Genomic DNA, 21,488 nt, shown 5'->3' with positions numbered 1-21,488 from the left:
CTCTCCAAGCAACGTGGTCATCACATGCCTCGCCTAGCAAATGGTAATGCACGCACATGTCAACATATCCATGCTGGCCCGCCAATCTTACGGGGACCTTGTACGCCGCCCGGATCGGCAGGTATCAAACTTGCTCAGTGCCGATCTGCCCCCACGGGGGTGCCGAGGCCGACGGCTCAGGGGTCCAAGTAGTAAGACGCTGCGGGCCGAACCGATGAGGAAGCTGACTATGCATGACTCGACTATGGCGAGCTTGTTTTACCTTCCGGATTCAATAATGAACGAGTAATATTGCGCGCATATGAGCAATTTGTGAAGCGTGAAACCTGGTCTGAATAAGCGATGCAACCGCGGCGATTACCTTGATGGTAACGCATATGTAAATATGCAGTATAGGCATCTTTGGGCTTCTACAAACGCCCAAGCGCATCTGCCGCTTCGTGGCGAGTAAGATCCTTCAGCAGGGGTCGGCCGTTTGTGCCGTGATCTGCGTTTCACAAGTACCTGCAGTTACTAGAAATGCAGAAATGAGGCGCAGAAAGAATGGAGACAGTTTCTGACGTGAGGAGGAGCCCGATTACGCGACATCTATCACGACCCATATCCCGTGGCCGTTGACGCGGAGATTCGCCTCCATTCTTGGCCTCGCCCGCATGTGCCGAAGCCAGGGTATATGTGGGTATTCGCGGTCCGTCATCATACGAGAGAACCCGACCCATTTAAGCATAAACGACTCAACTGGGACGCATACGCTGCCAGGGGCCCATCCCACCAACTTCATCAGCATGGCCGTTAATCCAGTTACTTGGCACGCATCTCGTGTGGTCAAGATCGACCAAGAAACCGACAGCAAGAGTAATGGCACCCATCATCTCACTGAGGCTGCCGTGGATGTTAGTTGCTCTGGCTCTTTAGTCGGTTCAAGTGACAAGAAGCGACAGGGCTATGATCTCTGGTTCTTGGATGTGGACGCCGCTCCACGACAGGGCATAGAGAATGGCAGCCAGGAACCTGTCAAGAGGTACCTCTACCACCCCACGCTATCAGATTATATATTAACAAGTTTATAGCGATGGTCTCAGTGACCTTTTGCGGGCTGCACAGACACTGGACACTACTGGCCCTGGTACCTCGCGGTCTTATCGCGTGCTTCTGGCCGTGCCCACAACTTCTGGCTTCTTCGTTAGGAGCAATTGCTTCCAAGAACGCTTCGTGGGTTGCAAAGACTTTGGCGTTTTGATTGACCGCTCGGTCTTTGGAAAACCTGCAAGTCCTGTCACTGAGTCAAGCCTTGAACAGCTTCTTGATGGAAGCGTCCTCATGTTCCTTCGTCCCAAAGACCAAACTGGTCTCTGTGATGAAGTCACTCTCATCGAAGAGGTGTACGCCAGGATAAACTTCCAATGGCTTCTCAAAGATCAACCCCAGCAAAAGACGCTGGCTTTGGTTGATGGCCACCTCAACTTGGAGTCATATCTTGGCCTTTACAACTCGGCAAAGGCACTTGGAGCCAAGGTGGTGCTTCTGGATCGAAAAGATCACTGGATCACGGATCCTTCGTTCCGGCACTTGTACGATGACTACATCGCTATCGACATGACTCCAGATGAAGAGTTCCATGTGCGTATTGCCGAGGCTATCAAGGCATATGGACACGTTGACGGTATCTGTGGCATCGCCACATACTCTCTGCCTCCTGTGGCTAAGGCAGCAACTCTGCTCGGCTTGCCCACTGAACCACCGGAAGCTATAACCATGGCAAACGACAAGCACCAGACAAGACTCCTCGACCAGGACCCAGTGCTTTCTGCCATGGTTGACAGAGTGTCCGATCTCGAGGAGCGCATCAAGAACAAGTCTTTTGTGCCCGAGTATCCCCTCATTGTCAAGCCAACCTTTGGAACAGGATCCGCCCACGTTCACAAGGTTGACGATGAAGCAGCCTTACTGGAGGCAGTGCGTCGCATCACAGAAGTCGCCAAGCGAAAGGCCCTAATTGAGACGTACATCGAGGGACCAGAAGTGGATGCCAACTTTGTTCTTGTGGATGGGAAGATTCTCTTCTTTGAGATGAACGATGACTTTCCAACTGCAGGAGACCAGGGAGACATTGATAGCGACTTTTGGGAGACCATTAATGCCTTCCCAACTGTCCTCCCACCTGATGAGTTCGCGCTCTTGCGCGACGACATGCATCGTCTGTTGCTTGCCATGGGTCTCAAAACTGGAGTCTTTCACCTCGAGGCCAAGGTACAGAATTCGTCTTGGGAGTACAGGGTCAAAGACGGTGTCTATGACTTGTACCCAAAAGAAGGTTCTGTGAAGAGTGGCTCAAAGCGGTGCTTCACAATCGAGGTCAACCCTCGACCTCCAGGCATGGCCAACTGCTACGGTTCGGGTGCCACCTACGGCGTCAACTTTTATGACATCCATGTTTTGAGGATGTTGGGAGATGTTGAGCGAATCCGAGCACTGTCAAAGCCGTTTGAGCCTCACTCAACCATTCCATACAATGCGAGGATATGGAGCGACCTGTTCTGGCTCAGAGCCGACAAGGGCGGTATCTGTGCCACGGATACAGTCTGTAGTGAGACGTTAGAAAAGCTATCAGCAGAGGATCGGGCACTTGTTACAAGATCTTGCTGCTTCTATCGACGAGGAGAGCAGATACCAGAGCCAGCGGATGGCGTGGTGAGACTTGGAGGTTTCTTCTTTCTCTCGTCTCATAAAAGTAGGGCAGATATTCTGCGTGCGACCGCTGGTTTGGTAAAGTACAACTCGATTCCGGTTACCACGAGCTAGATAGAGGAAGAAAAAGCAGTGGGTTAGATTGATGACTAGGTGAAATAGAAACACCGCTTGTTCATCTCCGAGGTTCTAATCGAGATACATGTGAATGTTATCAGCAGCTGACGTAGATCTACTCCAGTAAGGGATGAAGATGGAGAAGCCTCTGTAGTCATCTTCCAATCGGGACTCTGCATCAAGATTGTTCAAACCAACAGCACCCTTTTGGCCTCTCCCGTCTTACGTGGCCCAACCATTGTTGTCTACTGCGAATCCTTGTAAGAAGCCCCTCACTTGTGTCGCCCTCTTACGTGATAGGCCTGCAGCTTTGTCCCTCGTGAGGGGTAGATATAAGTTGAATGGCCCTGGTTGAGTCAATCTGCCCTTGTCCTCTCACAACAACTCGGGCCCGGTTTCAAGTCTATCACCAAGTATGTTGTCAGCACGAGGGACCTCCTGGACGAAATATGGTTACCTTCATGGCAAGGAGAACGCCTATGACCCCGTGAAGAACCCGAATGGCGATGTCATTCTTACCAATGCTTTCAACGTAAGTGGTGGTATCACTGGAGCTCAATGCTGGGATTGCTGACCATTTAGTGGTTCATACTTGAAGATCTTGCCAAGTTCATGAATAGCCATGTATGCTAAGCCACCTCCGAACTCTAGTCCACAAGCAAATTACTGACCATCACTCCAAGCATGAGCTTGATAAGAGCCTCCTCACATATGGCGAAGGCTACACAGGAACCTTGCGACTTCGATCGGCCATGGCAAAGCACTTGAACAGACACTTTCATCCAGCTCAGGCCATTGATGCCGAGGAAATCACCTTTACTGCAGCAGGTGTAACCAACATTAACGAGGTTTGTGCCTTGGTCACCTGCGATCCTAAGGAGGCTATTATGCTTGGGAGGCCTATTTACGGCCCCTTCTCCAAGGACTTTGTCATGAGGACTGGGTTAGTATTCAGGTCCCGTTGTATTGGCCAATCTAATTCATCTTATAGGGTCAACCTTGAATATGTGTCAGTGGGAGATACAGACCAATTCTCGCCCGACTGCATTGCAGGCTACGAAGCCGGGTTTGAGGATGCAAAAGCAAGAGGCGTCAACATCAAGGCCTTGGTCATATGCAACCCGCATAACCCTATAGGTGAGAAGACTTATGGCTCAATGAGGTGAAGCTTATGAGAGTCTAGGACAATGTTATCCTCGCGAGACGCTAGTTGCTCTTTTGCGATTCTGTGCATCAAAGGGAATCCATCTTATCAGTGATGAGATATATGCGCTCTCAGTCTATTACCAAGAGGGTGATGGATCTGAGAGGTTTACATCTCTTCGAGCTATTGATCCTTCGGGTATCATAGACCCTAGTCAAGTTCATATTCTTCATGGAATGTCCAAGGCAGGTCCTGTTCATCTCTTTACTCTTGGCTTGTCTGACGGCATCAGGACTATGCCGCAGCTGGTCTTCGACTGGGATGCGTCATTACGCAGAACAAGGAGTTTTCCAAGGCTGTGCGTGCAATTTGGTAAGTCAAATATGCTATTAGATGTTAACCTACCTACTCACAGTCTTCTTCTAGCCGATTCTCCTCGCCGTCGCAACTGTCTATGGACCTGGCAGCCAAGTTCCTCGAAGAGGAGGTATTTGTAGACCAATTCCTGGAAAAGTCGCGGACCAGGCTACACTCGGGCCGTGCATTGACCGAAAACCTCTTGAAAGAATTCGATATTGACTATCACGAAAAAGGGCAAGAGTTTTCCCAGTAACCGCTGCGAACAGTCACTAACAAGGAATAGTAACGCTGGCCTCTTTGTGTGGCTCGACTTGTCACGACATTTGGACCTCGACGAAGTCAACGGTAACGAGTGGGAAGCCGAAAAGAGACTTTCTCAGCGCCTCACGCGGGCCGGAGTCATCATGGACACAGGGAGTGAATATCGGGCGCCTCGGGCGGGAAGATTTCGCCTGATGTTTACCGTAGACGAGGGAACCCTTCGTGAGGGGATCAAGAGGTTAGTGTCAAGCCACATGTTGGTGACGGTTTACTAATGCCAAGGTGTAGAATATCGGCAGTTTTAAAAGAGAAATAAGGGTCGTTTTCTGTGATGAACCCATCACCAACCCCCACCGATCCCAAGCAACTGGCTCACTACGGACAAATAGAAATACAATCATGAGATTTCATCGTCTTCTACTGGATGAAAAAGCCTTTTCGGTTACCCACCAAGTGCCGTGTTCGTCGTGTGGCAGTCGGTGAACAAGGGTCCCATGCAGATATCCCGTGAACGCGCACATTTGAGCGAGTTTCACTCGGACATGGGCTAGAGACCCTCCAACCATCATCTCGACCTATCTAGAGGCAAAGATTGGAAAGCATCAACGCCACATGAGGCCTTGGCAAGCCCCGTTGATGTCTGTCTCAAATTGTGTGAGAGGAGAGAAAACTCCAGGTCGAAGCCCTCAAGAAAAACCGTCTCCCTTGTTGGTGGTCTAGACTTGTGTTGGTGTGTGGCGGTTGGGCTCTATTGCTTTGAGGCGGCCGCCATATTGCTCAATTCCCCTCTCGCTACCAACATGGCGGGTGAGGCGACGACACCGTCTACCGGATGATACGATACAATCTTCTCAGTGGAGGAGACATCTGATAATCCTTGACTGTGTCTGCAAGGAATCCGAGGCTCTGTTAAGCTTATATAAGGGTGCTCCGTTGGTGAAGCTTTGTTCACGCTTGCTCAGCAATCAGCCTCCCACACAACGCCGCCAGCATGCGGTCGCTCTTTTCGGCGCTGGCTCTTGTGAGCCTTTCATCTGTCGATGTCCTCGCGCATGTTACCACGGGCAGAGAGAGATATGGAGTCATTGGTTACGGCGTAGTCATGTACGACCCCCCATGCGCCTTCGGCTGCATCGATACCGTCAAGGGATATACTCTTGATTGCAAAGATGATCACGGCATGGGCGAACACTCGAGCTCGATGCACATGGCCGCTGCAACCCCCGAATGCAAGGCCACCAACGACCCTTTCCTCCAGACCATGGCCTGGTGCTTCCACACCCATTGCACTGACGAAAAGAACTCGACTCTTGAGAACATCTGGGAGATGGACATTGTCGGCCGTCTCAAGATACAACCTACGCCCAAGTACTCCTACCAAGTCGCCCTGGCTCTCGCCGCCAAGGATCCTCCCACCGAGGTGTTAGACAAGGAGGAGGTGCTCAACAGAACGTCCCTGGTGGATGAGGATGCATGGCTAGCCAACTTTAACGGCGACAGTGGGTTTGAACAGATGGAAATTTTGGCCGAGAGATATGGGTGAGCACTCAGAATCATCTTGACGCTCCCATCGACTAACAGCAACGAAGCATCGTCCTCATGGCCACTTGCGTCACCATTCCTGTCGTCTTCTCCTGGCTTCGCTTCCTCCCACTTCCTCAGTCTCTCGTCTCCAAGTTCTACGCTACCGTCATTGATCCTCCGCTGTTTGGACGATACCATGCCGTGCCCGTTCTTGGACTTGGCTTCGTTCCTACGCGTGGCCAGGGACTTTTCGTCGCTTACATCTGGATCATCAACATCATTCTTTCGGCCGTTGGATACAAAGTCCGAGATCCCATGTCCTGGTATGGATCCCTAGAGCAACAGCTCATCGCCTACATTAGCAACCGTGTGGGACTCCTCAGCTTCGCCAACCTCGCTCTCGCTGTTCTCTTCTCGAGCCGCAACAACCTCCTCCTCTTCGTGACTAATTGGTCTCACTCCACTTTCCTGCTCATCCACCGCTGGATTGCTGTCATCTGCATGTTGCAGGCATGCTTGCATTCTGCCATCTACTTGCAGTTCTATCTTGATCCTCTCACAGGCGAGGGCGCTTACGCAGAGGAGTCTAAGTTGGATTACTGGGTCTGGGGTATCGTGGCGACCCTGGCGTTGGTCCTGCTCATGCCACTTTCCATTCTCCCACTCCGGCAAAAGCTGTACGAAGCCTTCTTGGCATCGCATATCGTTCTTGCACTTCTGTCCATGATCGGCTGCATGCTGCACATCTTCTACCGATACGAGTGGCAGTGGGGATATCAGACCTGGATCTGGATCACATTTGCTTTCTGGATCTTTGACCGTTTCCTTGCTAGACCCTTGAGACTCATGCAGAATGGTGTCAAGAGGGCCATCATCACCGTCATTGATGAGGACTACCTTCAGATCGCCATTCCTAGAGTTGAGGCTGAAGGCCATGTCTACCTTTACTTCCCAACTCTTACATGGCGCTTCTGGGAGAACCATCCCTTCTCGGTGGCCGCAGTATCTTCTGGCCCTACCTATTCTCAAAAGGCCCAACCACATAATGGGAGTGACAACGCGAACGAGGATGAGAAGAAGGTCCCCAAGACAACCGATCTGGAGCAGTTCTCGGGCGACGCCGTTATTTCTGGTCTGGTTATCTTTGTTCGACGTCATACCGGCTTGACATCTCTGCTGTCGGCCCATGCAAACTCGGCAACGGGCATCCCTGTGCTGGTCGAGGGCTCATACGGCCCCCAGGCATCCATCCTCCCGTCTCCGGGGCCATACCCAACGATCGACTATCCCAACATCATCTGTGTGGCAGGCGGAGTTGGCGTCACTGGTGTCTTGCCCTGTTTGGACCGCTCCCCGAGCGTCATGGGTCTTCGAGGCAAGAAGAAGCTCTTCTGGGGCGTTAGGACCGAGCCTCTTGTGCAGGCAGTTCGAGACATTATCGCACACGTCCACCACGGCGAGGATGAACAAGAGAATTGGAATGGCTTTGATGTGTCCATCTCTGTTGGTAAGCGTTTCGATCTTGACGCTGTGCTTAAGAAAGAACTTGAAAGCGTCACAGATGGCACTACGGTCGTTGTCTGTGGGCCATCTGGCATGGCAGATGATGTCAGAGTTGCCGTGACTGAGCTTGGAAAGGGTGGTTGCGTTGTGAGGTTGACCGAGGAAAGCTTTGCGTGGTGAGGAGAGATGCTAGCACAAGCTCGCAGTCATTTCCACTTGGCGCTGCCGTTTTATTCAGACTGTAGAACTACTATCACAGTTCATATTGACATTATACTCTTGAGGGTGATTCATTCATTCTCGGCCGGCTTGCGTCCCACAATGAACCGGTAACTCGTAATGAGTCTCAAGTCCCGACTGCGAAACTCTCTCTTCACACCCTCCATCAATACTCTTACTTGGTCTTGGGAATACTGAAAGACTCGCGTGAAGAGAGCAGGCGTGTGAGACTCGACTGACATTTGCATGTGCGTGAGCTCAAACTTTCCCAACTCCTTAAGAGCAGGGTCCTTAGCCCATGGTCCAATAGGTATCTATCCCAGCATGAGTTAGTTGATCTTCAGAAGGAGGAATTTTACTCACCCGAAACACACGTTCCTCAACGTCTTTAAAGCCTGCATCAATCATCCATTGCTTGTGGTACTTGGCAACGTTCAGCCGCTTGCCAAACACCTGGCTAGTAGCATCCAACTTCTCAACCCACTCCATAGTCCAGGGTGCACGATCACAGCTGTCATCGTCACTAAAGATCCAAGCGTCGTACTCTTGCATCTCCATCCAGCCTCCAGGCTTGAGATTGTTCTTGGCCTGCTGATAAAACCGTGCCCAGTCCGCAGATGTACCGCTCAGTGCGCGGCCGTGGATGTAGTCGAACTGCTCAGATTCTCTGTACGTCCAAACATCCTCGTAGTCGTCGACGTGGAATGCGCAGTTGGCAGGCACCCACTCTGGCTGGATAGGCGAGAGGTCGACACCAGAGACAAGAGCAGTGGGAAAGTCATCGGCCATCTCAATAGCCCAAATACCCGTACCACATCCGAGATCTAGAATACGGAGCTCCGGGTTGGTCTCCGGCTTCGGCAATGGGGCCGTGTAGAGAGCACCGCCGAGAAGAAGACGCCAGATGTGATGTTGAAGGTCTAAACGCTGCTGCTCTTGGTCATCGTTGGGCAGGACATACTGGCCTTCTCGGTATGCATGGTACCGACGGCCATTTTCGTACTGGTAATGGTAGATGGAAGATGTGATGGACCCAGTGTAAGACGTGTCCCTATCTGTAGAGTAGGTAGAGTCGGCATCCTCATTGTTAAAGGCCTCATGCTGATGCGATTGTGAACATTAATCCCTCACAAGCCACAACGGCCCGCAGCACCTCAGGCAACTTACATCGACCTGTAGAGGAGCCGGTCGCTCTTCTTCCTCATGCTCGATCGGCGAGTGCCCCGTCACCTCGGCCGCTAACGGTTGAGCTTCTAAACTAGCTGGGTTTGAAGATGGTGATCGTGACGATCGCGACCTTGGTGGAGAAGAGCTCTTCTTCCTTCGGAGACGCCATGCCTGAGGCTAGCACAGGAGCTACGAACCAGAGGGGGAAATGGGCGGACGACGTGACACTGGCTCACCGCTGAACCTTTTGTACTCTTGTTATCTGAGCAATCAGTTCATTTTCGACACAAACTCCGCGCCACCCGGACTAATACTTGGAGCGAGGGCCGAAATAGGAAATGCGTCTCTGATGAACTAATGTTCGAGACCTAACAATCCCTGTCAAAGAGGGGCACCTGATGATACCGCGGCCATCGGGTATAAGATCTCGCGCGGATTGTCCCCACCGAGAGGGCACTCAACACCACAAACATTATCGCCTCATATCGCCTCAGTCATGTCTGGTGACAAGCTCATCGTTGTTGTTGGCGCTACCGGAAACCAAGGCGGTTCCGTCGCCCGTCGGTTCCTAGAGGCCGGCTTCCGAGTTCGGGGATTGACCCGCAACACGGCTTCGGCTTCGGCCGAGAAGCTTTCCGCAGCCGGCGCCGAGGTTGTCTCCGCTGACCTCAACGACGTCACTACCCTCAAAGACGCCTTCCGTGGGGCCAATGTCATTTTCAGCGTCACAAACTACTGGGAGCCCTTCTTCCGACCTGATTGTCGAGAGCAGGCTGAGAAGGAGGGCATCTCTTGTCGAAAGTTTGCCTACAATGTTGAGTATCAACAGGGTAAGAACATTGCCGATGCTGCAGCTACTGTGGCCGACTCTCTCGATAACAATGGATTCTTGGTTTCGACTCTGAGTCAGGCAGAGAAGTGTAGCGGTGGCAAGTTCAAGGACCTCTATCACTTTGATGGCAAGGCCGATATCTTCCCCGCGTACGTTGAGGCCAACTATCCGGAGCTAGCTGCCAAGATGTCTTGCATTCACACAGGCTACTTTTTCACGAGTTTCAATATTCTTCCCAACTCGTATTTTGGCAAGGTCAGTTGTCACAGAGTGGATTCATCTGGTTGTCTGTACTTGACCTGCTAATTCTACTTGATTGTTCAACAGCAACCTGATGGAAGTTTCGAGATGGCCTTTACAACTGCCCCAGACAAGCCAGCTCCTCATTTCGATCCAGTCGGAGACATGGGCAACTTCACCTACGCTGTGTATCAGATGCCGCCGGGCAAGGCCTACATGGCCGAGGGCACAACCTGCACTTGGCCAGAATGGATCGAAACCTGGTCGCGCATCACAGGCGCTAAAGTCAGCTATCGCCAGGTTACGCCGGAGGAGATGGTGGCTGCCACTCCCGACAGGGAGGCAGGAATTGAGGTCGCCTTGATGTTTAGCTATACGTCCGATCCGGGGTATGGTGGTGCAATGGATCTATTGACGGCGAAGGACCTTCAAAAGGTATATCATTCGGTCCTTCAGCACGTGAAGTTGTTTGCTGACAGATTATAAGGCTGGAATTGACTGCCCAATGACTTCTTGGGAGGAATGGGCCAAGAGACACGACTGGTCAGCAATCCTAAGCAAATAAGCTTGATTGAGCATGTCGGCTACATAAACAGATGATAGAGCCTACGAAGCCAGACAAATTGTATGTTCTTGGTATCTCATCTTTGCAAGTCAAGGCCTCATCTTTAGCAAGCATAACCGACCCTCTTCAGCCAAGATGCTGTCGCTCTACCCTCTCGGCCAACCCAGCCAGCATTGGCGCTGTCGTAATGTGGTCCAAGATACCTCCAAGCCACACAATTACTCTACGCCTCAGCCCTGTAGAAGCCATTTTGCCACGAAACCGGGGATGGACGACAGTCGATACACCAGTTGCCGACTCGGTCTCGTGAAGTAGTATGGCCCATGTAAACTTTGTGCCGAACCGGGGGCTTTCGTAGACAAGTGACCGAGGCGGATCAATACTGACCACATCAAAACAATCATTCTTTGTTCCGTAGTCCGGTACTCGATCTCCCGGTTTCAGCTGTTGAAAGGCTGGGTTGATGACGCGGCTGGCGACCCATGACTTGGGCAGCATCCTTTCCCAGCGTGATGTGAGATACCAGCCTCCGCGTTCTTTTCCTAATTGTACGACCCATGGAAATATGTCTGCTGCTGATGCATTGATAGTTCGGGTCCGATTGTAAACCATCTCAGCGTCGGGAATAATGTCATCTCCCGGATATGTAGCTTGCTCCATGGCGGGTTCGTATGTTGGTACCTGATGATGACTGACTCTGGACTGACATGGTAAGAACATAAGACGACCTTGGTGTCGAGAAGAGATTTCTCACTCATGTAAAAACAGCTGCCAACTGGATTGTCTTGTTGGGAGTGGACAACGGACTTGAACTTAACCCCTGAAGTTTCTTAATTCCACTGAGCAGTCCGAGTTAGCGAGACTTTGAAGGATTATTAAGAACAGAGCGGAAGATGAGAATGCCGCTATCGGAGTTTATCTGTCTGGTTGATGCGGAGGACGGACTTTACTCAAGTTCCGCGCTTGGACAAACTCAGATCGACAAGAAGGCTAGCCTGCACTCTCAGCCTCAACAACGAGATAGGTAGCATTGTAATCTGGTTAGTGAATACTAAGAGGGGATAATGATACACTGTTTTTCCATAAAATCACACAAAAACATCGCCTTGCTGTCAGCTAATGATACTTGATATCTGGTTGTACCCGTGTGACACCTCTCTCATTGTCAGCCCCCTCTTCCAATTGCTGATCTTTACCCATGCCTCTTCCTCTTTGGCGGAGCATCATCTCTATTCGTCTCTCATCTCCAACTACTCTCACTGCAGCAGTTGTATTCCATGTCTGTGAACTCTCCACCCCCCCACCGACGCTCCCCAGCTTGGTATACGTAAAGTTGGCCATCCGTCGCGAACTGCTAAAGTGTTCCTTGTCTGGCGGGTCAAAGATGGTGAGAATGAGCATCCTCAAGAGATCTTGTTGACTTAGCTGCGAATATGCGTGAACTCGATATAGGCCAACATGCTTGGAGTCCAAGTCTGTCTCATATAGTTTGGTGTTCAAGCATGTGATGATTTCCTCTTCATGTGGCTGTCGGTGGACTTGTTGCCACCCTTCGCGTGGGATGATGGCGATGGCGGATAAAGGAGCAGCCGCGAGAGAGAGAAGAATGACAGTAATGATGATGCAACCAGTAATCCGGGGTCTTCCTCGCGAGCGGTTTGCTCCCGGCTGTAATATAGCAGACCATAGCTCCCAACTAAAGAGGTAGAGAATCGGGGCACCGAGCTGAAAGGGCGACGAGAGAAAGCCAAGTGGAACGCCATTCTTGTCCACCAAGAGACCGTAACAAACTCGATACATTAGAATATCAGCCAGAGATACCAAGATGAGAATCCCGTGGCCCTTCGCGACGAATTGGAGAATACTCAGTTGCTCGACGGTAGGATGAGGCCAGCGGACCCAAGCGATGTAGAGGGCGAGGATTGCCAGGTTAATTCCAACAGATGGTAGATGGAAGAGAGTCAAGTGTCCGAGAGCCTTCCATATTCCCTTGCTGCAAACTTTCTTTGGGGGCCCTGGGTTGTGGAGCTTCTTTGGGTATAAGCCCCGAGAGGTCGAACCCTGTATGAGAGTCTCGATGCTTTCGACCACGTCCCTTGCTCTTGGGTCTTGAAAAGACGACGCGGTTGTGGTTGTGCTTTGAGGGAAAGGATCCTCGGTAGTACTGTTGAGAGTGGAATACTTGGAGAAGCCAAATGTTGGCGGTTTTGTTTGCTCGTGTGACGTCTGGACTAAGTCAGTTTACCGACTATTACCAGTTTTGAATGACCTGAGCATATGCCTCTCTTGACCAGGGATCCCTATCGATAGAAAGGGACTCAAAGCTGGACATCTCGATCTGATTCTTGTGGGACATTTTGTCGCTGAGATGAAGGACGAAGAGGTAAGGCCAGTGGGGAAATGTCAACGCTAAATACCCTCTGAAACAGAGGATTGGGGCTGTACGCTCTGATCCAGTCTCAGTGACTGTGGTTGGTTGGTTGTTGGTTGTACAACATGGAATATGGCGAGAATTGTACTCCGAAGGCGTCATTGAGTTCAAAGCTGATGTGTGCCAATTAACGAAAGTTTGGCAATTCACCGAGATCCTGAATTTAAGCCGTAACCGATGTATTCCTCGTCGTACTCCTCCTGATAGCTTGACTTACCTTAGTAGCTATAACCCTATCTCTTATTTCTCATATAGAGGTTAAAATAGTTAAATATTTCTAGAATCTCATCACGTCTCAGCCCCTATCAGTCTCCACAAACGTCCTTGCGGGCGACAAGACGTTCCAGAATCGTCATCTTATGTGCCAAAGCCACAACCTGCGTTCGGGAGGTATAATTCCGAAGAAGTCCTACGAGGCGCATGGTGTCTTTGGTGGATCTTGACACCGAATGGGAGGTTGAAGCAGCCAAGATGGCGCAATATTACTCTGGAGCAAGGGTTACCATCGCTGTCGACTCCTCTCCTGACAGTACGACTCCGTTTCTCTCTCAAAGGGCTGAGCGATGACAGCCTCAAGCATTCTCATCTGCCCCATACTTGATCGTGCGAGAACACTATGACAGGATGATGGAGGCAAGCCTAGCACGGACAGGGCTAACGTCTTACTTCCCCGAGGCACACCACTTCCTCCCGACCCGAGCTTGGGCAATGCAAGAGCCCATCTTGTCGACTCGAATTGTTCACTTCACCCCCTCCGACATCACATGGGAGTGCGACGGAGTGACCGCCCCCAACACGAGCCATCAAGGCCATTCTTTAATGTTTTGAATCATACAAGAAATGAATATGAGCAGAGAATGGCGGTTTGGGAGTTGTGGGTGGGGGTCGTTGCAGACTTCACAAGTCGCGATATCACCTATGCGACCGATCAACTCCCGGCACTGGGTGGCATGACTTCTCGTTTTCAAAGTATTATAGGTGGCCGATATTTGGCCGGAATATGGGAGAACTATCTCATGGAAGGTCTTTGGTCAAGACGACTGCACGACGAGGGCAACGTTCAAGCGCCTGGTAACAAGCTCGCCCCAACATGGTCGTGGGTATCGATGAGCGAGAGAGCTCCTGTAGAGTTTCATTATGACCTTGGCATCTCTAAACTGCCTCCTAGCTTTCGCCCAGAGGTTTTAGAGGTCCATTGCAAGACTTTAAAGGGCTCGCCATTTGGTCGGATCGAGGGTGGACACATGTCGATCAAGGCGCCGTTGTTCAAGGCTACTCTGACCTATGGCAGGCCCCCAAGCTCAAGCCCCAGACGAATCAGTTATGTGGCTACAATTACGGGGCATGACCAGAGCGAAGAACCGTACACCTCTCACGATCTCGTTGTGGGTTGCTTGTTGTCCATCAAAGATGGCAATGCTCTCAGAGCGCAGGATGAGGACGACCTTGAGTACATGACAGACCCGGCGTCTTTCACGGCAACGGCTTGGATCATGTGGCTAGGAGGAGGGGCTCTGGTTCTAGGACAGGATCCTGATTCCAAGGTATTTCAGAGAGTTGGATATCTGAACACCTCCTACCACAGCTTTCGGGTACGGAGCTCACCTATTGATGGCCCTCGGCGTTGGACAAATTCACTCAAGGGGACAGTGATACGATTTCGGCTTGTTTAATCCTACAGCACATAGACTTCAGATAGGCTGTTTATAACAAAGAGAAAATAATAAATACCACTTTGAGTACGAAATGTTTGATTGCGAGCCAACCTTCGGTCAGAGAAATATGTCGAGGGGCCACTGTGTTAACACTGGGATATGATTCTGCTATGTGTTGACAATGTGTTCTTTGTTATAGTTGAAGCCCGGCCCTTGATGGGATAACTGAGCTAGGAGACAAAGATATGCCGAGCGACGCCCAGACCAAGTGGACCATCAAGAATACAATCGAAGTCTATAAAAGTAATTTTCGCACCAAGTAAACGCCCAAACTCCAATCCAAAAGCACTACTCAATACATACATGGTTCCAGACCCAGTGCATTAATCAATACTATGTCGCTGATCTTAACCCCAAGGACCTTTATACACAGGCCTACCACCACCGCCATCGTGACCTGACCTTCTTATTCCCTTTTAAAGAAGCAGACCCGATCCCATCCATGATCTATGTTCAAAAGTTAGCATTGTCCTTTACAAGTATGTTTAGTGAATTCACTCACCTTGTCCAGTTTCTCGTCATGCTCATTACCACCAATGAGCGTCACAAAGAACCGAGTAATCCTGTTCAAGGAAAAGAGCACCTTGTCATTTTCGTCCTTGATGAACTGTTCTTCTGATTGGACAAACTTGATTTCAGTGACGTGGTCCCCAGACGTTTTTGAAGCCTCAAAGGTGATGTGCGTATCGTCTGGCTTGGTCCAGGAGCCGCGGATATGGTTGCCGTCAGCGGTTTTGTCGAACTTAAACTGACCCCTATCCGTCTTGATATTGTCCCTTTTGGTTTCGAATTGGTCCTTGGCAGCCTTAGAGCGGTCCTTGGTAGCCTTGGAGCGGCCCTGACTAGCCTCGGAATTGTGCGTATCGGCTTTGACTTGCTCTTTATCGGCATTGGATGGGTCTTTGCCGGTGCCGAAATGGTCTCTTCCCATGTTGAAATAGTCCCTATCAGGGTTGAAATGATCGGCATGACTTCTTCCCTGGGTGATCCATTCAAACTTGGATACGATCATCTCCCGCAGCTGTGGAGCATGCTGAGGAAGCTTAAAACCGGCGAAAATGACGGCGAGGATGAGAACAGCTTTCACCAACAGTTTGAGCTTGTGATACCACCACTGGGCGGAAGGGAACCGGAAAGTGGCAAAGCGGATGCCACCGAAAATTCCGCGGGCCCTGTCAGCGGTGTCTCGAAAGGTTGATCGGCGACCAGCATCCGCGTGCTGGTTGTCTGCCTGGAAGTCGGGACTAGACGATCCCTGTTCATTCCTTTGCCGTTTAGGACCGTGAAACCTCATGATACCCTCAAAAATAATCTCCCTTTTTGGTATCCCCTCAAGGGTATGAGGGAGGATGAACACCATTGGCTTGTCATCCATCTCGCCAAATAGAATATTCATTGGGGCATCAAAACCAGTCCAGCTCTCGTGAAACCACAAAGTATGCGGAAGCAACTCCCCTCCAGGATACGTTTGGGCATCAAAATACATGAGGGCGCATTCCTCAGCCTCCAGGAACTTTTTGGGGAGGCCCATGGACAAGGAGTCGTCGCCTGTAGCGGGCGTGGGAGGGCGTCGCTCGGTCATGGTGAGAAGCAATGCGTAGGAGGATAGTGATTGCGGTGTCTTGGTCGAGTAAAGACGAAGGCAATGTAACTCGAGGAGTCAAATATGGGTGTATACTAAAGACGGATGAACCGAGTCAACCAAGAGTAATAAGTGTATTTCTAGTACAAAGCTCGTATAAGAACAGTACAGATGGGCCAGGTGACTGGGTACCTAGAAACAAAGCTTTTCTAGGATGTAAGAAGGGCAGAAGAGATAAATTCTCGATGTTGAAAGCCCTTGTTCATAGCCAGTCTTTGTGGGGGGACATTGTGCGCAAGCTTGTGACGGTCAGAGCAGTTGTCCTCCCGATTTGGCCACAAAGGTCATGACAGGGTCCTTTTCCAAAGACGACGATATTGGCTTGATCAACATGGAGCCTTTAGTTATTGCGTGACAGTAAGACAGCCATGGTTGACAGAAACGTCTTACTTTATTTTCGAAGGATAAATGCCAGACCATAAGACAAGGCGACAACACACTCGAACGACCTCGCTGATTTTTGCCTCGAGGGATTACAATGGAAGGGTGCGCAGGCTGCTTGGTCAAAAGGACAAAGCGGGGCCTCACACATTAAACGACGGGTATTTCATCAACTGAAGATTCCATGTCGTAGTTAATACCCTTAAAGACTCAATCAGGTCAAAAAGAAAAATCTCTTCGCCGTGATAAAGGGCAAAAGAAAGGGTCTGGCCGGGGATTGAACCCGGGACCTCTCGCAAGCTTGCTTTCGGGTTTGCCCTAAGCGAGAATCATACCACTAGACCACCAGACCTATCACGTGATTGCTTGACAACAAAGGTCGTAGCACAGAATAGGTGGATGGTGGTGTCTGAACACGACACAAAGACAATACCAAGCCTCTGTGCCTCGGCGGAAGAGTAGCTAAAGCGGTGAAGGAATGGAAGCCACTCGATTCGATTCTCCACGGCCGGAAAGTTGGATTACACAATGAACTGCCCGCTTCATCATTTGTCAGCTGTGCTGAGAGTCTTAGCCCCTGGAAGTTCGAGTCGCGTCCTGCACGACCAGGATCACCTATTTCCGTTTCAGGTATAGCTCCAAATGACGGAGTGGCCTACCCTGCGTCGTAGAACATGGCCAAGGCGTCGAGACATTAGAAGGCGATGCAATAGAGATCTGGGGCTTGATGAGGGTGAAAGAAGATATCACGATGATGCAATATTCAAGAGACACCTGTTTCCTAATGTGGTAATAGGTAGGCCTTCAATTGTAAAGACGGATTACCATAGCATATCTTCTTGAGATCGATAAAAGGCTTGGGTGAACCGTAAGTAAGTGACATTTACCAGCAGAAACAATCAACATCAACAACTACCTCATCTCATTTTATCACAATTTAGAACACCTCATTCACAATGACTGTCGACACTCTTTCCCTCGCTGGCAAGGTCGCCATCGTCACTGGCTCCGGCCGAGAGAACGGAATCGGTGCCGGAATCGCCATCGCCCTAGCCCGAAACGGAGCGGCCGTCACCATCAACTACATCTCCGACTCGGTTACTGAGCGAGCCAACGCTCTGGCTGACAAGATCAAGAGTATTGGAGGCCGAGCTGCCGTTGTGAAGACCACCGTCGATACACCTGAGGGTGCCAAGTTTCTCGTTCAAGAGACTCTCAAGGCTTTCGGAACTGACCGCATTGACATTCTGGGTATGTCTCTTTCGTGAAATTGTGGGAAAAAATGAATCTGTCTGACGTCCTATTAGTCAATAATGCGGGTTGGGGAACTGCTATTAGCAGTCTCGACATGAAGGCCGAAGACATTGCTAGAACCTTTGATGTCAATGTCAAGGGCCCCATCTTTGTTGCTCAGGCTGCTGTGCCTCACATGCCCCCCGGTGGCCGAGTTATCAACATCACGTCTACCGCCTCCAAGCTTGGACAAGCCGATATTCCCATCTATGGAGCTTCCAAGGCTGCTCTTGACAGCCTTACCTGGTCTTGGGCCAAGGAGGTAAGAAAACCTACCAATAGCAACTGAACTGAGCTGACAAGATGTAGTGGGGTCGCAGCCGTGGTATCACGGTCAACTCCGTCGCCCCTGGCCCCGTTGTCACGGACATTGTCCCACCGGAGCTTCAGGAAGAGCTGCACCGGGAGCATGTCAACAACACTAGGGCTGCTGGAAGAGTTGGTACCATTGAGGATATTGGTGATGCTGTTCTGCTGCTTGTATCCGAAAAGTCTCGATGGATCACTGGACAGTACATCTCTGTCAGTGGTGGAGTGAGCAACTAAGATTAATACGACCTTTAGTCTGGATAACCATGCGTTTATAGCATGAGGCTCTGGTTGAGCCTTTACGTAGATAGACAATAATTCAACTGGGAATCGCATCTCACCTCATTTGAAGCAAGGTTGCATGTCTAACCTGTGCTAAATATGTGGCGCCTGGTCCTAGCAGCCGGCTTTATGAAGGCGGGCCCACCAAGATAATGCTTACAAATGAGCATTCCTGGCACCCGTCAGCACCGTCTTGCTATAAGAAACACTAGTTGGCCATACCTACCAGTTGAACAAATCTCCTCAAGACTATCATTCGGTTCGATTAAAAACATGGTGTCGCGATCAACTCAAGGGCGTCAAGCCCCCAAACCCCCCAAAGCTGACTTGATGTTTGTCAGCATCACACGTCCAGACCAGATCAAAGACCGAAACACCCAGAGAAAGATCAACCGCCATGTTATGAAACCGATAGGCCTGGCGAGACGAAGGAAACAAAAGAATCAGAAAATGGAGCTTGCTCTGAAACCAGTGGAAACGCCATCGTCTACCCCTGTTGTTCTCTGGCAAGCAGACGATAACATTGAGTACGCTTCCAAGCTATACATGCGAAGCATTCCTTCACCAATGAGCGCGGACCAAGATCTCAACTATCGACATTTTTCTAGCCGTGCTCACAAGATCATCGCCTTTTGTAAGCCCAACAGCATTTCTCGCCCTCTGTGTACCTACTAACCACGAGTAGTACGTGAATGGGACTCTCCTGTTTGCTCAATGATGCGAGAGCTCTCCTTTACTCTCGCAATGATGGAAGACAGCGCGATGCATGTTACTCTTGCGCTGACACTGGTCTTTGCCCAGGAGCGTAGACAGCACCTACTAGAGGAGAGCAACAGCTCCTTAGACCACTACAACAAGTCAGTTGGTCTTATCAACCAGCGGCTAACCAGCATTGGCAACCAAGTCTGTGATGCTCTTATCGGTGTCGTCATAACCTTGGCATGTTATGATGTGAGATTCCTTGGTTCCACATCATTTCAGCTTCACTAAATTTACCCACAGATATGTATCTTCAACCTCGATCGATGGGTGATCCACATGAAGGGGCTGAGGAAAGTAGTTGATCTTCGTGGCGGATTCAACAAGATCAGTTCTCGTTATCTACAGACGACACTTACCTGGTAAGATATACCTGCGCTGATTTTTATAACCGAGGCTGAACTCCTGCAGGACAAGCTTAATTGGCTCAATGATGCTCGATTCACCTTCATTTTTTGAAGCCCTTGAAGAGCCATTGCCACAGAGACGGGCATCGCGTGATCTTGGCGTTGTTACCAGCACACTGCAAAAACGACTGCCAAATCATTTGAATCTGTGCACCCTACTCGAGTCCATGTCCGAGTTTGCAACAGCAGCCCGCGAGAAATCGCAGTGGACCAATGACACAATCTCAAAACAGAAACTGCAGTATGTCGTGTCCACGATGCTGAAATTGCCTCGACATGATATTTCGGACATCTGTGATGATGGTGTAGCTCTCTATGAGGTGCTGCGCCTGGCTTCTCTCTTGTTTCTCTCAGGCCCCTCAACGAGGCTTGCTGGGAACAAGAGTGGCAACACGATCGTCTCCTATCATCAAGGCCGACTCCCAATGTTGCTCAGATCACACAAACTCGATTGGACAGGCTTGGAGGATCTGGAACTTTGGGTATTGGTTATAGATGCATTGGCCGAGACAGGCCAAGACCAAGAGTGGGTTTTGGGTCAGATCAACTGCACAATGCTGGCGAGAAGGCTCAGCTGGGATGACGTTATTGGGACTGTGGCTCGAATCGCTTGGTCTGACGGGCTGTGGGCTCGCACATTAGACCAGCTGCGCGCTGAGCTGGAACAGATATAGGCATTTCGGGGTAAGCATTGTTTTGAGAGAGGATTGCATTACTTCGATGCATCAAGTAAGATTTCGTCTGACTAGAGCCAAGCCGTGCGTGCAAGGTAGAAAATAGTTCTTTTGTTAAGCTCGACTACTTGCTCTATAATTTTTAGAACTGCTTCACGATGGTGTCTGTAGCACGACTTTGTAGCTTAGTCTGGATCTTAAACTGAACAGGCACATCGCCCGTGCCAAGCGACTCTTCGTCATTGGCCGCCCCATTTCTTACCGTTCTCGGTTGTCAGGCAGCAGAGCACGATACAGCGCACCATCACGTGAAATAAGCAGCATGTCCCATCCCGACACATTTTGGCCAACTTCTAACTTGATTGTGTCACTGCCATTCAAACCGACTTTAGTCAACGCTCTGCTAACGACATGCCTGTGAAAAGAAGTTCAAAATGTCGAAAATTGGCGGCAGAGAGAACAAAGGAAATGACACAGGCACGGCAACATGGCCGTGTTCGTGGTCAAAGGCGGAAAATCTCAGGTCCAAACCCGCAATCAAGCGACATGGTTAAAGAGGAAGCATCGGAGCTTGGCCGCTCTAGGGCCAATCTCTCGTCTTTGCCACAAGAAATATTGGACTTGGTCCTAGACAACGTGAGAAGTCACAAAATGTGTGCTAGAATAAGGCTGATGCATCCATAGATCCAGGAACCATTGACCCTGCGAAGGCTCGGTCAGACCTGCACGCGGTATCATCAAGTCACAAAACCGCGCATTCAACAATACCTGCACCTCTCGTTTGACTCTCGTGGCCATGTAGACAAGTTGATACGGGCCATTGAGCCACATCTCAGCATTGCTCAGAGAAGGCAACTGTTGAGAGAAGGCCAACACAAGGGCCAACAGAACCGGTTCCCGCGTGGCGTCGATGAGGATGAAATACCAGCTTGTGCATCTCGTGTTCGCCAGTTGACTTTTGGGATTCTCCCCAAA

At 50.4% G+C, this 21,488-nt stretch overlaps 11 protein-coding genes across 11 annotated transcripts; 7 read left to right on the top strand and 4 right to left on the bottom strand.

Annotated features, from left to right (window-relative positions):
• Positions 1 to 785: 785 nt before the first annotated feature.
• On the top strand, positions 786 to 2,802 carry MRS44_015337 (uncharacterized protein; the record flags this gene model as incomplete). The annotated part of the gene is made up of 2 exons (XM_046281655.2): positions 786 to 1,021; positions 1,071 to 2,802. The coding sequence occupies 2 exons, from the start codon at positions 786 to 788 to the stop codon at positions 2,800 to 2,802; spliced, it is 1,968 nt and encodes a 655-aa protein (XP_046126273.2).
• Positions 2,803 to 3,220: 418 nt separating this feature from the next.
• Positions 3,221 to 5,121, top strand: MRS44_015336 (uncharacterized protein; the record flags this gene model as incomplete). The annotated part of the gene is made up of 8 exons (XM_065619168.1): positions 3,221 to 3,337; positions 3,388 to 3,429; positions 3,489 to 3,748; positions 3,797 to 3,942; positions 3,989 to 4,167; positions 4,242 to 4,321; positions 4,593 to 4,808; positions 5,004 to 5,121. The coding sequence occupies 8 exons, from the start codon at positions 3,221 to 3,223 to the stop codon at positions 5,119 to 5,121; spliced, it is 1,158 nt and encodes a 385-aa protein (XP_065475240.1).
• A 440-nt stretch (positions 5,122 to 5,561) lies between these two features.
• On the top strand, positions 5,562 to 7,777 carry MRS44_015335 (uncharacterized protein; the record flags this gene model as incomplete). The annotated part of the gene is made up of 2 exons (XM_065619167.1): positions 5,562 to 6,109; positions 6,160 to 7,777. 2 exons carry the CDS (start codon positions 5,562 to 5,564, stop codon positions 7,775 to 7,777), a joined length of 2,166 nt encoding a protein of 721 aa, XP_065475239.1.
• Positions 7,778 to 7,887: 110 nt separating this feature from the next.
• On the bottom strand, positions 7,888 to 9,397 carry MRS44_015334 (uncharacterized protein; the record flags this gene model as incomplete). Its single annotated transcript, XM_065619166.1, has 5 exons — positions 7,888 to 8,130; positions 8,180 to 8,917; positions 8,984 to 9,154; positions 9,220 to 9,245; positions 9,379 to 9,397. The coding sequence occupies 5 exons, from the start codon at positions 9,395 to 9,397 to the stop codon at positions 7,888 to 7,890; spliced, it is 1,197 nt and encodes a 398-aa protein (XP_065475238.1).
• An 82-nt stretch (positions 9,398 to 9,479) lies between these two features.
• On the top strand, positions 9,480 to 10,541 carry MRS44_015333 (uncharacterized protein; the record flags this gene model as incomplete). The annotated part of the gene is made up of 2 exons (XM_046267810.2): positions 9,480 to 10,070; positions 10,143 to 10,541. 2 exons carry the CDS (start codon positions 9,480 to 9,482, stop codon positions 10,539 to 10,541), a joined length of 990 nt encoding a protein of 329 aa, XP_046126269.2.
• A 205-nt stretch (positions 10,542 to 10,746) lies between these two features.
• On the bottom strand, positions 10,747 to 11,280 carry MRS44_015332 (uncharacterized protein; the record flags this gene model as incomplete). Its single annotated transcript, XM_046267813.2, has 1 exon — positions 10,747 to 11,280. One exon carries the CDS (start codon positions 11,278 to 11,280, stop codon positions 10,747 to 10,749), a length of 534 nt encoding a protein of 177 aa, XP_046126268.2.
• Positions 11,281 to 11,736: 456 nt separating this feature from the next.
• Positions 11,737 to 12,976, bottom strand: MRS44_015331 (uncharacterized protein; the record flags this gene model as incomplete). The annotated part of the gene is made up of 2 exons (XM_046274233.2): positions 11,737 to 12,846; positions 12,890 to 12,976. 2 exons carry the CDS (start codon positions 12,974 to 12,976, stop codon positions 11,737 to 11,739), a joined length of 1,197 nt encoding a protein of 398 aa, XP_046126267.2.
• Positions 12,977 to 13,522: 546 nt separating this feature from the next.
• On the top strand, positions 13,523 to 14,663 carry MRS44_015330 (uncharacterized protein; the record flags this gene model as incomplete). The annotated part of the gene is made up of 3 exons (XM_065619165.1): positions 13,523 to 13,580; positions 13,685 to 14,595; positions 14,637 to 14,663. The coding sequence occupies 3 exons, from the start codon at positions 13,523 to 13,525 to the stop codon at positions 14,661 to 14,663; spliced, it is 996 nt and encodes a 331-aa protein (XP_065475237.1).
• Positions 14,664 to 15,141: 478 nt separating this feature from the next.
• MRS44_015329 (uncharacterized protein) lies at positions 15,142 to 16,348 on the bottom strand (the record flags this gene model as incomplete). The annotated part of the gene is made up of 2 exons (XM_046271620.2): positions 15,142 to 15,213; positions 15,269 to 16,348. 2 exons carry the CDS (start codon positions 16,346 to 16,348, stop codon positions 15,142 to 15,144), a joined length of 1,152 nt encoding a protein of 383 aa, XP_046126265.2.
• Positions 16,349 to 17,745: 1,397 nt separating this feature from the next.
• Positions 17,746 to 18,628, top strand: MRS44_015328 (uncharacterized protein; the record flags this gene model as incomplete). Its single annotated transcript, XM_046271615.2, has 3 exons — positions 17,746 to 18,040; positions 18,097 to 18,344; positions 18,392 to 18,628. The coding sequence occupies 3 exons, from the start codon at positions 17,746 to 17,748 to the stop codon at positions 18,626 to 18,628; spliced, it is 780 nt and encodes a 259-aa protein (XP_046126264.2).
• A 318-nt stretch (positions 18,629 to 18,946) lies between these two features.
• Positions 18,947 to 20,513, top strand: MRS44_015327 (uncharacterized protein; the record flags this gene model as incomplete). The annotated part of the gene is made up of 4 exons (XM_065619164.1): positions 18,947 to 19,307; positions 19,359 to 19,624; positions 19,676 to 19,794; positions 19,844 to 20,513. 4 exons carry the CDS (start codon positions 18,947 to 18,949, stop codon positions 20,511 to 20,513), a joined length of 1,416 nt encoding a protein of 471 aa, XP_065475236.1.
• Positions 20,514 to 21,488: the final 975 nt, after the last annotated feature.

Source organism: Fusarium solani (assembly GCF_023522795.1).
Source record: "Fusarium solani strain SB1 chromosome Unknown bctg00000011, whole genome shotgun sequence".
Lineage (NCBI taxonomy): Eukaryota > Fungi > Ascomycota > Sordariomycetes > Hypocreales > Nectriaceae > Fusarium > Fusarium solani.
This window is presented reverse-complemented; position numbering and strand designations above follow the sequence as displayed.